At 37.8% G+C, this 16,713-nt stretch overlaps 1 protein-coding gene across 4 annotated transcripts in view; it reads right to left on the bottom strand.

Moving 5' to 3' along the window:
• The window catches only part of RALGPS1 (Ral GEF with PH domain and SH3 binding motif 1), a 283,344-nt gene that overhangs the window by 225,288 nt on the left and 41,343 nt on the right, over positions 1-16,713 (bottom strand). For all 4 annotated transcript variants that reach the window (XM_054997350.1, XM_054997352.1, XM_054997353.1 and 1 more), the window contains exons 3-5: positions 10,880-11,006; positions 6,366-6,473; positions 3,992-4,042 (exon numbers count right to left, since the gene is read on the bottom strand). In XM_054997350.1, the coding sequence (XP_054853325.1) occupies positions 3,992-4,042; positions 6,366-6,473; positions 10,880-10,936 (216 nt within the window). In that variant the 5' untranslated portion in view covers positions 10,937-11,006. The remainder of the gene's footprint in view (positions 1-3,991; positions 4,043-6,365; positions 6,474-10,879; positions 11,007-16,713) is intronic.

Below are 16,713 nucleotides of genomic sequence, written 5' to 3'. Positions count from 1 at the left end.
TATTATTCTACACAATGTGTAAAACAGAATGATTTAGGAGAGTGTTTTCATACAAAGAATAAATACAATATTGCCTGTACTGGTGTTAAATGAATCTACACTGTAACACCGTTTGTCTAACACCTGTTGTCAAAACTAGCTTTCAAAGAACAGCAACAGATGCAAGAACTCTCTCTACTTTAAAGACCACTTTTATTCAAGAACTATTTATTACTTTTATAAAGCCTAAATCAGCGAAGGTTTTTTTCAAGTTCAACTAAACTTGGGAACATTTTTAAAATATTGTTCAGCAAGAAACTGGAAAGTAAATTTATGAAGCAGCATCTGCAGAAGCATTTGTTTTTGCTGTGTCTCGCCCTATATTTTAAAAGCTGGATCTGTCTATGCTGCCCTTTTTCTATTTATAATGTTAAAAAAAACAATAAAATCATTATGTAAGTGTATTGACACATTTGAGTTATATACTTGAGAGAGGTGTCAGCCAGCATAGTTACACCATATGTAAAAACCAGCTGTCCCATTACATAACCTTATTTGCAGGGAGTTTAAAATTCTCCTGTAAAATGTTCCGTCCAGAAGAACTCTGGGCATCTGGAGTACAGAATGATTTGGGAGGTGGAAGAGCAGGAGGAGAGACTCAAGCAAGTGGACTATGTAGTGAAACACTGAAAGCTATTACAAAGCTAAAATTAGTAATTATTGAAGACTCTATTAATTACAGGAATGTAAAGTAAAGTCTGGAGGGTATCTACATACCATGACTAAGTAATGACAACTGTGGTAACATCAAATAACAACTTCTGTTACTCAAGAAGATGCTTTTATGGAATGATAAAATAAATGGCTCTAGCTTCACAGTAGATAAGATATATCTGTACAAATGGAGAAGATTGGAAGCAGTAATGATATAACTTCGAAAATCCCCAATGAATATAAATAAAGGACGTTCATCTGAGTGGATCAACTTAAGCAGTTTTAAAATTTAACCATTTTATATCAATTTTATATCAATTAAGCCTTAATTGTACTTTACTAATTTTTTTCCGGAATAAATTGTGAACCATTGGTGAGCACTAATGGTGTCTGCCAATATCCAGGTCACAAAAGTTAGGGAGCTTATTAAGGTGTTAGGCGGTATAATATATGGTTAATGTGTTACAAATGTCCTGGGGGTTGTAAGCTTGAAAAGCCTTACCGCAGTAGACTTTTTAATGTTTTAATATCTATAAACATATGGTACTCATTAATGTTCCTAAAACATCCAACACTTTCCTCTGTCCTCTGGAATGCCGGTAGATTCATCTCTGGATAAAACTTACATCAGAAAAGGTCAAGCACCATGTTGCAAACTGCTGATTTTGAGTAATCCTTAAACTACACAGCATAAGCAAAGTGAAGAAAAGCACCCAATGGCTCTTGACCAGCAAATGACAACATTACTATTCCTTTTGCTACAGCCAAACGAAACACTGCTTTGTAAAATGTTAACAGCTCTTTGAATGGAAATGCCATTGAAGAATTTCAGATGCAGGTTCTCAGAATTTAAGTTCATGCCCCTATCCACTTATATATAACAACACTGCACTGTCCAGGATGATGAGAAGACAGTGAGCTAAGAAGTGTGAGGAAACACATATATATTCCAAGAGGTTGTTTTCTGGGTCCATACATTAAGGCCTCATTTACAAAAAGTCACACATTGTATATGCTATATGTTCAAGTGCAGATGTAAGTATTTATGTTTCCGAGCTTTGACCGCATGCATCAGCCCATGTCTTGGTAAAATAAGTCACTTCTTATATTCATTAGGGAAAATTACTGCTATATAACATTTGCAAGACTTCAAAGTTTTCCTTGATTTCTGCCAAACTAACTCAGTGTCTACATGACTTCCTAGAAGGCCTGGGCTTTCACTATTTTGACTTCTAAAATAAGAAGAGTCAAACAATTTGAAAGAAGTTGCCTCAAACCACATTTCCATCTTCTGCTGTCTGCAAACATCAGTGCTGGAAACTGATGAAGTCCTGCCTCTGTCTCTAATAGTGCTGTAGTCAATTGACATAACCAGTAAAATGTAATTTATTTTAAAATGCATCCAAATAATGCTTCTTTAAAGATATTTAAATTTTCATTTTTAACTTTGCTTCTTTTCTAGGTTTATACATTTGCAGAGCTGATACAGAACAAACAATTGCAAACCACAAAACAGGAGGGCGGGCTATAAATCGAATAAATAAATAATAAATTTAAAAAATCTTTAGCAATGGGAATATGATGGTTTCCTGACACCTTAGAAGCAAGTTCAAAATATTTCAAACTACATTATTTCTGGGTGGCACAAAAGAGGGCAGGCAGAAAAACATGGAACTCTACTGAGAGAGATTACAAATGTATTACAGCATAAGCTTTCATGAGTAACAGTTCAGTTTGTCAGTTACATTAAGTGACAAGAAAATAAAGGCAAACACTGCCATCCTAAGCAGAGTTAAACCCTTCCAATTCTATTGAAATCAATAGGCTTGGAAGGGTATAACTCTGCTTAGGATGGCACTGTAAGCGTTATATTTTATGCATCGAACAAAATGGATTCTAGCTCCTGAAATCTTATACATAATAAAATTGTAAGAGTTTAAGATGCCACTAGACCTGTTGGCAGTCAAGCCATACCCTCACGTTATTAAAGAAGCTTATGAATATGAACATATCATGAGCCTTTTCTACACATGCTCCAATCCAAGCACATGGCTCATTGTCTGGCTAGGCAAAAACAGTTCCCAACTCCGGTCGGATGGAAAATTACTGAAACGTGAGTCATGAGGCAAGTCTGGCTATCGGCCCCACACTCCAGAGATGTGCATAGATGTAAAGACAAAAGGTCTTCCAGGAGTTTTTAATTAAACACCCACATCTTGCCACTCTCCCTCCTGCCTCCTTCCTAATCAGAGTTAATCAGGGACCTGATAAACAATTCCCTTCCGCTAAATTGTGGGTCATCAATCACCATTTTTATCTATAGTTCCACCTAGGAAGGTTTAATCAAACCTTTCCAATTTTATTGTCTCACATCCAGAGACAGCCATTAAGCTATTGTTTTTGGGAAGAAGACGTGATCCTGACCCAGAGTATGTTTCCAAGTATAATTAGGCTGCCTGGCCATAGCTGTGCATGTGTGTTCTTGGGACCCTATACACACCCTCGGAAGCATGTCTGAGCCTCCTCCTTCTTGCCGCAAAGCGCTGGTTGCTCAGCTGCTACTCGCGACAGATGTCCTCTATCTTCTAGACTAGAAAATATCACCTGATCCTGTACTCCTCTCCATTTCCTTCTCTGTTTTCTAGTTAGCTCAGTGTGTATGTTGTGTGTGATTTCCTGTGTGTTTGCTTTTGCTACCCCTTTACTAAAAACCATTCCTGTTGAACACCTGCATGGTTTTTTTTCAGAGAGTCCACTAAAGGAATGATCCCCATATACATAGGTGGAGATCCTGCTAGTTAACCCCTCTCGCTGCTTCTCCTTGTATGTTAATTTCCCCAACTCACAAGGGGACTCCCCCATTTAGGGTAACAGACCAATGTTTTGGCTGCAACAGACTAACAGAGCTACCCTTTAAAACTCCACTAAGGATCCCACTTACAAATTTCTGATGATATTCTCCAAGCCCTGCCCATAAGAAATTCACTCTTGGCTCTACTCAGTTCAGGAATGCCATTGTGGCACTCCCTATAGCTCAAATGAGCCACATGGTGTCACTGGTGGAGCTAGGCAGACATCTAGCCACTACAAGAGCTAAAAGGAGAAGTTTTTATTTGTAGCTGTGGTAGTACATTTCCCTCATGATTTGGAGTGAACCTGGAGGTGAAGAAGAGGAAAGAGGCTGAGAGGAGAAAGCAAGAATGAGAAAGCAGAGGCAGCGAACTGAAACGGGGTGAAATGGCCATTTTTATCCTCTAACATATCCCCAAAGCATTTACAGTTAATGTAAGGCACATACCTCTGGCTGTATAGCTTTAAATACTGGCATATCCATTAACGTAATCTGACTCTGTAACAAAAGGTTAAAGAACAATTATAAATTTGGTCCAGGACCAGCCCAATACATTTTTGGCCTTGAGGCAGAAAATTCAAAAAGCACCCAGGCTCTGAGAGGTGTGCAGCATGTAGTCTTTCTCAATGCTGACAGTGCATACAAGTCCCAAAGTTGATATGATGAAATGCATGATTAAACTATTAATGCTCTAATGCAATAAGATCACCTGTAAATTTAAATAAGGAAATATAACATGCCCCTATTTTAAAATATTCACCAATCTACCCATTAAAATATCATCTTGAAAGAGCTAAAGAGGAGACAGCAGTATTTCCCTTCCTTAATTTGGAGGTGATTTGTGTTTTTCCATTTTCACTCCCAACCTCCAGTTTCTAGTTCTTTTCTCTCTGTTTCAGAGTAGGTGAAACCCTTGTCTTCTTTTGAGCATTTTTTAGTGTCTAGTTTTCTAGTCTCATAATTGGCACATGGACCTTATGTAAAATGAAGGCAAAGCAGCTGGTTTAACTTGCTGCCACTGCTTCCTTCACTATGTCAAAATCGGCACATGTAAAGTATAGTCCTTCTTTGGGCTCCTTCACCTTCAGAGGTATGTCAGATATCTATCAAAAAAGAACGTTTCTTGTGGATGTGCTATTCAATGTGAAGTCCCTCCCAAGAGATGTTTGCTTGCTGCTATCTTTATCAGTTTTTAGGAGCTGGGTGCAGACTATCTTTGTCTTTGATCATACCTTCACAGTGCCATTCTAAATATTATATCCTTCCATACCCACTGATTTCAGTAGATCTAAAAAGGTGCAACTGTGATTAGGATGGCACTACTAGCAGTTGGTTCACTCTATGCCTTGCCCCTTGTGTGTGGTTTTTTAATGTAGTTACTGTGAGATACCTTGAATGCCTGTTAAAAATAAAGATAGCACAAACTTTTTTTTAAAAAATACATAAATAAAATAGTTTCTACCAGTCACATTGGTAGTTTCCACATGGAGACAGACTCTTGTAGTTTCCTATTACTGGTATGGCTGCCAATAAAGTGCTGCTACAATGAGGTTTCCACATGGCAGGTTTCCTTGTAGTTTCACTGCTCTAGTCCCCCACCAGAAGTGATCCCCCATCTCCTGGACCACTGTTTTTTTTTCAATTTTTAAAAAAAGTCAGCAACTGACTTGATATTATATTGATATGTTAAAAATATGCGTAACTGATTCTGTGAATTCCTAGATTTCATTTTTTAAAAAACTAAGTTTCCACCAGGCCCTTATGTTGCAAAGAGATGCCTTTTCCCTTATATCTCCATAAAGGAAGGAACTGGAGACTTTTAATTTTTTAAAAAAACAATTAAAAACTAGGAATTCAAAGATCCTGTTACACATATTCTTGTAACATTATAGCAATACAACAATATTCCAATGCTGATTTTTTAAAAATAAAAAGCCTCCTGATGTCAGGGGGAAGAAATGGCCACTGCAGGGACGGTGTCGTGGAAAATGGATGCCATGTGGGCAGGAAAATCTGAATTTTCCCACCCACATGGCATCCAGACTTTGCTGCAGGTTTGAGAAAGATTAAAGAAAAGTCAGAGGGACCCCAGGAGATGCATGAATGTACCATAATGCTGTTGGGAAGCAGGAAAAAAATCTGCTTCCCAACAGCATTGAACCTTTAGTAGATAACCCATGTGGAAATGTCCATTGTCCATGCCTAAATCCTTGTTTTCAGATCACTCAAACACATCTTAAAAGCGATTATAAAAAACAGGAGACTAGAGCAAACTAGGAGTTGATTATTAAGCAGACTATTGTCATAAAGACAGAAAGGCATCAAAGAGTGCCATGGGACTCAAGAATCTCCAACGTCCTGGTAGGGTTCCTATACCTGAAGTTTCTGAAGATCTCTACTTTACTTTTCTAATTCAGATATTGAAAAATATACTGTATTCTATTTTTTCATCCAAAAATTGGCTCCTAAAAGCTCACAGGAATCAAAATCGTAGATATGACAAACTTCAAAACAAAATTTTCATGAAGGAGAAGCTTCTCAGAGGATGTGAATCCAGGTATAATTGTCCCTAGCTGCTTTCTGTCTTCTTTCTGATGGCCTTGTTGATGGAAGTGAATGCAGCAAAAGGCAAGCACCACTGAAATATGTAACAGCTGTGCTACAATTGTGCAAAGAGGAAAAAATCCTAGCTAGATACTCAAGCAAATCCACAACCTGCTGAAAGTCAATTTAATACTGAAATTTGAATTAGACCTTATTTTTATATCATGCTATATTTGAAATCATAAGAATTAATTTAAAAGCCAGTGATTTTACTTACTGCAAACTCCTCTGGTGTTACTTTCAATACATCAAATACAACTGCATCATAGCTTTTATGGGCATAATCTGAACTCCGTCCTTCCAGTGAGTCAGAACTGCTACTGCCCTATGATGGGGAAAAAATGGGTTTCTGTAAACATAAATTTGTCAATGGGTCAATTAGAAGTTTGTCCACAAATAAAAGCCGGGCCTTATATATCATTTTACTTTTATTAGAACCCTGACCTTCGCATTTTTACAAAGAATTTTCAAATTGATTTTTCTTGTGTAGGTCAGAATGATACTACTGGCTAGCACAGGAGAAAAGATATGTAGCGATGTATAAGAACAGATTCTAATTTAATATTTGAGATGAACCCAATAATGATTTTTCCACAGCAGTGACTCTTGATAGCTTCTATTTTTAGGAAGATTCAGAATGTCTGGGTAGGCAGGTGAGAAGATGAGCAGCAAATTCTACTTCCTATTGTCACTCTTACATTTCCCCCCCAAAGTACCACAATCCTAGCTAACCTGTCTTTTAAAAAAAGAAAAAGAAAGATATCTCGGGTAGCCCTGCAGCTCTCTCCCCAGCATCTTCCTTTAAGGCTAGGGGAAATGTAACTACCATAGAAGAATGCTACTTGCAGAGCTATCCGGGCTTTAAACGACTGGGACAAGCAGACTGCAAAGCATAGCAATGAGAGGACAGGGGGAGTATGGATAGGTACTAGGTAGGCCTGTGTAAAAGCAAAAATAAGTGAGGGCAGAACTGCAGACTACTGGTAAGGCAGGAGGGGAAAGGCCACCCTGTGTTCGGTATGCTTGCCCTAAGAATCTTTTAAAGAAGATTGCTAAGAGTATTTAAAATTATGTATTATACAGCCAAGTTTTATTCTCCATATTTGATGTTCTTATTCTCATAACCTGACTGACTTGCTCTTCTCCATATGATCTATCTCACTGAGGTTTTTCTATACAATCCCATACATGGGAGTTCTAAATACTTGCTTTCTTAGTGAGCTACTGCTAACAGTTCTGGGAGTTTCTCTCTTGAGTTTTTTGTTGTATGTTCTCCATGAAAAAATACAGCTTTTTGGAATTCTTTATCAGCCTTGGTTTGTCAAAGTTCTGATTTCTCACCATCAAGAAATGGAGTACACTTTTTTCTTATACTAATATGGGGAGATTTGTTCTCTCTCTCTAAATTTGATTTACCTTTTCGTTTAAAGATTTTTTTTATCATGTGATTTGCAGTAATGGATGCATTCTACCCTGAGGGTTCAGACATGTCCAAAATTATTAAGCTCTTGGGAACACCAGAAACTTAAGCAGCTGAGTGAAAGGGCTTCAGAAAACTAAAAAGAAAAAGATGCATATGAGGCAACTGACTTTATCACTCAGTAAATACAGGAATCATTACTGTTCAATCCCTATTACGTTAAATGTTACATAGTCATCTGTACACTTCAAAACTTTCCTTTAGATTTCTGGTATATAGGTTAGTAGTAGTCTAGTCACTGGTGAGTCATCCAAAAGCAAAGGAAGATTCAGGGTGGGGTGAGTGTGGGGCTTAGACCTGCTGAATCTGAGCCTAGTGCATAAAGCAAGAAGGCAATCTTCCAAAATTTAGTAAGGCCATTTCTAATAGACATTACAGATTTACTGTAACTTCTCAATAAGATGATTATATAAGATGCCAAAAAAAGCAGGCCAGTAAGTAGGTTCTTGCAATTTGGGAGTTATGGTAGAAATCCTAACCACAAAGCTGCCACTCTTATACATTTTGAATATTTGCAATACAGTGACTTTATTTTTCAAAACCTGCATGAATAATGCTAGATTACTTAACTCATTTGTTGTTTTACTTGCTCAGTTCTGCTGTTGATTCTTTTAGTTTAGGTACCTGTTTAAATCCAATGTGAATACCAGTAATTCTGTACAACATTCATAGAAACCTGAAGAGAACAAGGCTCAATAAAGACAATTCCCATAACCTAGCATTTAGTATTTCCAGTTTCTAATACTAGGAGAGCTCACTAAAATGCTTGGTAGGATTTTTTAAAAGTTTATTAAGCATATTATTTTTGCAGGAATCATGTCATACTCAATGGAGTTAAAGTTAAGCATACTCCATCCTATCCTCGGTCTTATGAGTTAAAATGCTAGGTTTTTAAAATTATTATTACAAAGAGAAGTTTAGGATTAGAGAGTCACCACCTAATTGGCTGTGTTCTTAGAACAATCCACATGACAAACCAGTTCTCTCTCTTCCCATCACTCATGTACAGATTTATATAAAGAAATAGCAATGAGAATATGGAGAGCCAGCAAACATTTTCACCCAAGTTGCCCTCCTCATGCAGCAGACATAGCAGATCTGCAAGCAAAAATGGAATGCATGGGTGAATCTGGTTTTTCTATTAAAATGAACAGGACTATCACTGTAGGCAAAGAAGCTCCCTGTGAGCATCAAACAGTGTGCCTATCACAAACTGGTGAACCAGAGAAAGAGAGTTAAAGTCTGAACGCAGCAAGCCAAAAGGAGACTGGAGATGCATACAGGGCTATTACAGATATTTGCAGAAAACATTTTTACTTTTATAAAACATGCCTTTGTTTTTAAAACAAAAAAATGATATTATTCAACCTATGGATAGGTGGAAAATAGTTTGGTCTGAAAAAGTCAGAAGTAAATTATTTCCATGTGCAAGTAATTAAATTTTATTTGCTACAATTGGAGTATGTAAAAACAACTGTAGAATTTTCTAAACTAATTTCTAGCTTGGAGAACAGGACAGTGATCTTGGGACCCTGCATAGCATGTTCCTTCAGGAACAGTACCCTACAATTACAGGACGACCTGGTAAAGTTGCACAAATGAAACATCTACTAACATGGTTTTCATCTAAAAGGCGTATCATTCTTATGAGCCATTTTACTTTCAAATGTTTGAGAGTCCAGAAGAACAAAAAAGAAGAGTAAGTTCATCATCCACTACCCATTTATGAACTACATGTATTCCATCCAATTCCAATGATTCAGAGCAGCACTGGCCCTCTTACGCATATAAGAAAAGATTTAGGATCTGGGGATGAAAAATATTTATTGTTCTGTTTAGTCTATTGACCACTCTACAATTTTTTCCAGCAGTGAATGCATCTATTAAGTCTACACATATACAAGCAAAGAACCTACAAAACTTGCAGGGAAAGAAAATTCAATCTCCTCTGCACACTTTCTCTTTCTTCCCAGCCTTTTCTCTACTTTCTCCCCTATCCTCATTCGCCACTTTACCTCCCTCACCCAGTAGTTGCTGCTTTCTCCCTGTTGTGCTGTAGTTACCCAGGCAGCAGTGCCTTGCTTGATAGGCAACTCCATAGTGCTGTGAACTTGCAAGATCTCCTTCGCCATTACCTGCTTTATGGGATTTCAAACCCCCTCCCCCTCACTTTTTCGATTTGTCTGCAAGTCTGAGAGTTCCCCCTGTTTGTCCAGGGCTGCTCTGCACGGATTTTTCTGATCCACTTTCTGGGGACATGTTCAGAGTTAGATATAAAGACAAATAAAGAAAATGTATTATGTATATGTAACTCTTTGAACAGTTATGTAACTGCTCTGTCAAACAGAAGAATACAATGCTCCATTCATCTTTAAATCTGAAAGCCTATTTGAAAGAACTCAGAAATCTACTCTGAAATATACTTTTATCCAGGTCTTGAGGGTCCAGGTTTAAACCTTGTAAGTCCTTGAGATGTGTTAATTCATTACAGAAAATATTTCCCAGAGAACACATTGTTAAGGAGTTGGCTAATCAGTACACGGCCATGGTTGAGATTTCAGGAGGAACCAACCAATGGCCTTCTGCAGACCAGGTTCTACCAGCAAGCCACCAACCATCAGCTTATACTGTTTACCAGAAGCAATTGTTTTTTGCATCCACTGATTATTTTCCTCATGCTTTTAGTTGTTTTGTATTTATTTTGAGGGGATCCAACAAAGATGTATCCAGAGTTACTTCATGCTGTTTTCTTGTGCTTAGCTGGCAGTTCTGAGTGAGAAGTAGACAGGGGAGGCATACGGGATACAGCTGGGGTGAGAGGACTAATGCCACAGACCTAGATGCAAGAAGGAAGGAGCCCCAGAGCCACAATGTAAAGAAGCTTAATACTCCTTCTGTCATCCATGGTCTGTTAGCCATTCAGCAGTCAACATGAAAACATCAGACTGACAACTAGACTTCAAAAAAAATCTATTCCCATTGGTAAGATGCCTAGTGTACCCATTTCCAGTGCAAGATTCCTAATCTTCCAAGGTCTAGCCAAATCCCTCTTGAATTGAACTTCCTCTCCTGATATCATCACAAGTTAATGACAGAAACAGAAGAATTTAATACTTTTAAATAAGCAGTGGTTCTTCACTAAACAAGCAAAACTAACTGCTAGCAGAATGACTACTAGGAATATTGAAATAAACTGCAAATTCTGTTTGCTACAGTAGCTAACAAAATAAAAACAAATATAGGATGAGTACCTCTGGAGTGGCGGAGGTCACTGTCACGTTGGCCATGAGGCCATTCCTTGTATACATACTCTCCCTAGGATATAGGAAACTTCAACTCAGCCACCGCTGGTAATGCAACATGATGAATGGAGAATCGCTGTAAGGCAAATGCATTTTATAAGAAATTGAAGTAAAGCCACCAATGAGGAACAGAAAAATCGTTACTGAGGAAATGAAGTAAATAAGTATTAACAAAGTATACCATGTCAATTTGCCAGAATGCCACGTTAACAGTATTTCATAGCTAAAACTATTTATTAACATATGTAATATAATATTAGCTACTTTTCGACTTTGAAAGTTCTCATGGCAATGGTCAGAAAGATCTTGGGGCTCTGGCTCCTCTAGAAGGTGGTAGATTCCCAAAGACCCACCTGCAATCTTCTCAACAGCCTATGAATCAGATATATAGCTATACAAGCTGCAGAATCACGGGGGGTGGAAAAAATAACTGGCAAATCCACCCACTTCCCCAACAATTTACCCCTCCACAGTCCTATCAGCTCTCAGGAATTTGAGCAGGCTGCTTTATCCTCCTGCCCACTTCATTTTTTCCTTGTAACTGATGCTCAGCAATCTACCCCTTCTGGACCATATTCAGTCCTCATCAGATTGTTCTGGGTTTTCTTCAGCCTTTAGGTTAACTTACAAAGTCATATTTTTCTGAATACCATGAAAGGCTTCCAAGTAGGTAGGGATCTTATTTTTTCCAGGCATGGCCCCATTTTACAACTTTTGTTGCCCATTCAGAAGTCATCTAGTTTTTACTGTTAGATATACAGTATTCGTTCAAATGCAAAGCTAGTTTCCGCCCCCGATATGCCACAAAAATATATATTTGCATAGACATTACAATTATGTCAAATAATATTTTTTTTATGCATAACGTTTTTAAGAGGGTACTATTACAATCAGGATGCTCTTCCTTTTGAGTAAATACACTAGTGACTGACCTATTAAACTATACAGTTTGAGTCCTACATAATTACAAATATACATAATTGCTAAATATACTTTTTCCTCTCTTCCTACACACTTGACAAGGTCTGCCCATAGTCTCCATGTTCTGTTCACATCGAGAATCTGTTACTATAGATTCTACACAAGGCTGCCTTTGAAGCCTGTTCAGAAAGTTCAGTCAGTTCATAATACAGCTCAGAACTCACAAACAATAGTTCATTGGGAACACCAGTACTGAAAATTCCAGACCTCTGATAATACAGCATCTCACTTGCTTTCAGGCACTGCAGAAAACACATCAATCAAACAGCATTTGTTCATAATCCATCCAGTCTAGCCACTGACAAATGCCAATGATTTATGAATGGCAACTCATTGGCCAGTACTTCAAATGACCATAAACAAAGGTACCAAGAGTGTGACAAATATCCTTTCCAATGCACTCCAAGTATCCTTCCCATTGGGCTTCCTCCAGTTAATGCCCAGATCCTTTTTACTTGAACTTGCTTGCTTCCAACAAATCTGTTATTGAATTCTTTGTGGAACTTATTATGAAAGACACTGAGGGATGAAGCTATCTAAACTTTTCACAAATAAACATGTCATCTTCGGTCTGTCCAAACTGTAATCTGTGTCATAAAGTAACTGAGTAACAAGAGAGCACATTTTAATGAGTATGACAATATTACTAGTCTAGTGGTTTGGTGTAGTGGTTAAGTGCGGTGGAACTCTAATCTGGAGAACCAGGTTTGATTCCCCACTCTTCCACTTGAAGCCATCTGGGTGACTTTAGGTCAATCACAGCTCTTCCAGACCTCTCTCAGTCCCACCCACCTCACAGGGTGATTGTTGTGGGAATAATAACATACTTTGTAAACTGCTCTGAGTGGGCGTTAAGTTGTCCTGAAGGGCAGTATACAAATTGAATGTTATTACTATCATATTTATCATATATTTACACATAGACCATAAGAATCAGATTTTTCTTCCCTACCCATTGTCACCAGGGTTGTACAGCAGGGAAATGATTCGGTTTTCCCGAAGTGGGAAAATGATCTAGAATAACCCAAATAACCCAGAATAACCCAAAACCCGAAGCGGCAAGCCATTTCGGGTTCAGGTTTTGGAAATCACTTTGGTATGCTTCAAAATGATTCCGAGCATACCAAAGAGAGATTCCCACCTCCCCCCTGAGCCCCCTTTCCCCAACCACACTTACCTTGAAGGCTGGAGCAGGCCTTCTGCCACTGCTGCCACGGCTGCTGTGAAACAGCACCGAAAGGGGCGTTTAAACCCCCTGATCAGCTGCTTGTCGGGGATCTCCCTGACAAGCAGCTGATCCAAGCCGGAGAGGGTGAAATGCCCCTTTCCATGCTGCTTTGTAGCAGCACAGAAAGGGGCATTTAAACTTCAAGAACCATGAACCAGTTCACGAACTGGGGCAAGTTCATGGTTCCTGGTTCGTGAAACTGGATGAACCACAAACTACATGGTTCTTTTTTTCTCGGTTTATGCCCACCTCAGTAATCTTTAGTATTTTTTGTATTACCATACAAATCTGGGTCCAAAATTTTTTAGCTTTACAGCAAGTCCACCAGAGATGATAAAATGTTCCTTTTTGTTTCCCACATTTCCAACACTTATTTGACATACCTTTACTCATTTTGGCTAATCTATCACGAGACATATAACACTGATACATCATTAAAAATTTTCTTTAAGTCTAACACTCAAGGTAAATTTAAGCCCCTTTACCCACATATTTTCCCATTGGTCCATCATTATATTATACCCAATATTTTTAATCCATTTTACCATACAGTCTTTCACATATTCTTCTTTCAAATTTCAGTAACAACTTGTACATTTTGGAAATAACATGTTCATCATTTGAACAAAGCTCTTTTTCAAACTTTCTTTTCCTGCTCAAAGCTCCACAGTTTTTTATTCGAATTTAAATCTTTCTAAAAGCTGAGCATATGCAAACCACTGACATTTATTATGACCCTTAGCTACTAACTCCTCCCTTGTCTTCAGTTTGCAATTTTGTGAAAATTCTATTAAATTTCCATAAACCAACCATTCCTGTTTGAAAGTCATCTCCTTTCTGTAGAACGTTTCCTGTGTTGAAAGCCAAAGTGGTATCTTCTGTGTTAGTCTCAATATGTATTTATTCCAAATTCTCAAAATAGCTCTACTAATATAATGCTTTTTGAAGTCTGCATTGACCTTTACTTTGTCATACCACAAATAGGCATGCCATCCAAATCTCAGTCATAACCTTTCAATGTCAACAGCCTCTCATTTCTCAAAAGCATCCATTCCTTCATCCACGTTAGACATGCAGAGGCATAATGCAGCAGCTTCCCTGCCACTTTGTTTCCAAAGTGCTGTGCAAAACACTTTTTTTTTCTCTTTGCAAAGCCTGAAACATGCCTCGGAGAGAAGGAAAAGCAGCTATTTAATCCTTTCCTGGCTTTTAAAGCCAGGAGGAAAGTACAGTAATGTTACAATGTTGCAATGCAACAACATTACAACATTGCTACACTTTCTTGCCTTTGAAAAAAAAGGTGTGTGTGTGCATACCCCAAAGGAGGAAGGGAAAACCAGCCATTTAGCCCTTTCTTGGCTTTTAAAGCCAGCAGGGAATAAGCAAACTTCTGCAAACATGGGAAGCAGAACAGCTGGCAGCTTTTTTCAGCCGCTGGGAATTCCCCTCTCATCAGCCGAAAAGTGGCTGGTGTTTAAAGGGGGGAAACTGGAAGCTCACACCCCTATTTTGCAGACCTTTTGCTGCCCCAGAAGTGAATTTTCATGAACCACACAAACCAGTTTGGAAACCGGGGGAAGTTCTTGAAAGTTTGTGGTTCCCGAAACTGTACGAACCTCAAACCTCCTGGTTCGTTTTTTTCCGTTCGTGCCCACGTCTACTTAAAACTTCCTCCTTTTTCTTAATTTCTTGCAAAATACCCTGCATTTTTTCCTGCCCCTTTCTCTTTAATTCTGAATTATGGCATATAAAATGGCTTCTTATAAATGCTTTGCTTGCATCCCAAACCATTCTCAAATCTGTACTCTTGTTCAAATTTAATTCAAAAAATTCTTTCAGCCTTTTTTTTACAGTCATCAACAATTGCCTCATTATGTAATAAAGATTCATTTAATTGCCACCTGAATGTATTAGATTTGGTCCTATAATTTACTCTTACAGGGTTATGGTCTGAGAAAGACTTTGGTAATATTGCTACTTTAGTTATTTTGGTCACCAAATTTTTCGACACCCAGACCATATCTATACGTGATAAAGATTTGTGTCTGAGTAGAATATATATTGTCTTGAGTCACCATTTTTTTGTCTCTAAACATCAACCAGACCCATATTATCAAACATGTCAAAACAAACCTTTGGTAATTTACCCTGAGTGTCTTTTATATTTTTATCAGAGCATCTATCTATTTGTGGAGAAACAACAACCTTCCAACCACCCATCAACCAATAACTTTCATAAGGCAGATCAGCCAATTTTTCCCAAAGGTATTTGTAAAACCTCCTCTTCTCCTCATTTGGTACATAGATTCCCACCATCAAGATTTTACTCCCATTCAGTGTAACCTCAACACCCACAAATCTACCCTGGTTATCAGAAATAACAAGTTCTGGTTTCAATACAGGCTTTAAATACAATACCACCCCATTTTTCTTTTTGTTACCTGCAGAGACAAATCCCTCCCCCCAAATTTTGTAATTAAATATTTGATATCTTTTTTCCTGATATGAGTTTCTTGTAAGCAGATGATACCAACTCTCAACTTTTTCAAATAATGAAATATTTCCCATCTTTTTTGAGGGGCATTCACTCCATTTATATTCCATGTTATACATCTGCAATCCATGCTTGAAATTTTAGTTATTGTCAGAGTCCATATCATCTTGTTCTTTCTGATCCGGTACAAGTTGTTTTGAATCTTCCAGAGATTCTTCTAGGCCTTTCTTGTATCTTTCCATAAATTCTCTTGCCTTTGGAATCGAATTCAGCCTAAATCTCTGTTGTTTAAAGGTAAAAATCACTCCTTCCAGCTTATCCCATCTAAATTGAATTTTTTTCTGTTTCAGCTTTTCAGTTATAAAGACATAGTCCTTGCGTTTCCTCAAAATTCTGAGTGGTATATCCTTTAACACAATGACTGGAACTTCTTGAATGGTCAATTTCTTCCTACAGTGTTGTAAAATTTGATTTTTTATCGACTTTCTGACAAAATGCACCATGATGTCCTTTGGGAGTTTATTCTGTACCTAGTGGGAATTCTATATACTTTATCTAGTTCCATCTCTACTTTTGGGATGTCCCACTGCATAAGTTCTGCCAGGGCTTCTACCACCCTGTAACGAACATATTCATCTCGTGTCTCCTCCATGCCTCTCAGATGGAGCACATATTCTTTTCCCCTTAGTTCCAGTAAAGCTAAGTTGTCTTCGTGCTTCTCAAACTCTTTATCCAGCACTGCTGTTTTACAGTCCAAAATCTGCACCTGATTGTTCAGCTCTTTTACTTCCTCAGAGATTTTCTTGACAAAACTTTCAATATTTTTAATTTGCTCAGTTAAGTCCATTTTGAATTTTGTAAAATTATCTTCCATTTTCTTCTCAAGAGAATCTAGTTTATCACTTAATCGGTCAAAAAAAATTGCATTAGATTTGTGTATGAGGAAATTTCAATTGAACATTTTCTCATGCCTTGCAACATTGCTCCACTAGATGGCTCTGTAAGAACTTTAGTTAAACTGTTTTGTCCAAATATCAAATACTTTCACTTCAGATGGTGCTTGTTTTCCTTTTGTTTTCA

Source organism: Eublepharis macularius, chromosome 14 (genome assembly GCF_028583425.1).
Source record: "Eublepharis macularius isolate TG4126 chromosome 14, MPM_Emac_v1.0, whole genome shotgun sequence".
NCBI classification, from domain to species: Eukaryota; Metazoa; Chordata; class Lepidosauria; order Squamata; family Eublepharidae; genus Eublepharis; species Eublepharis macularius.
The sequence above is the reverse complement of the archived record's forward strand: the minus strand, read 5'-3'. Positions and strand labels throughout refer to the sequence as shown.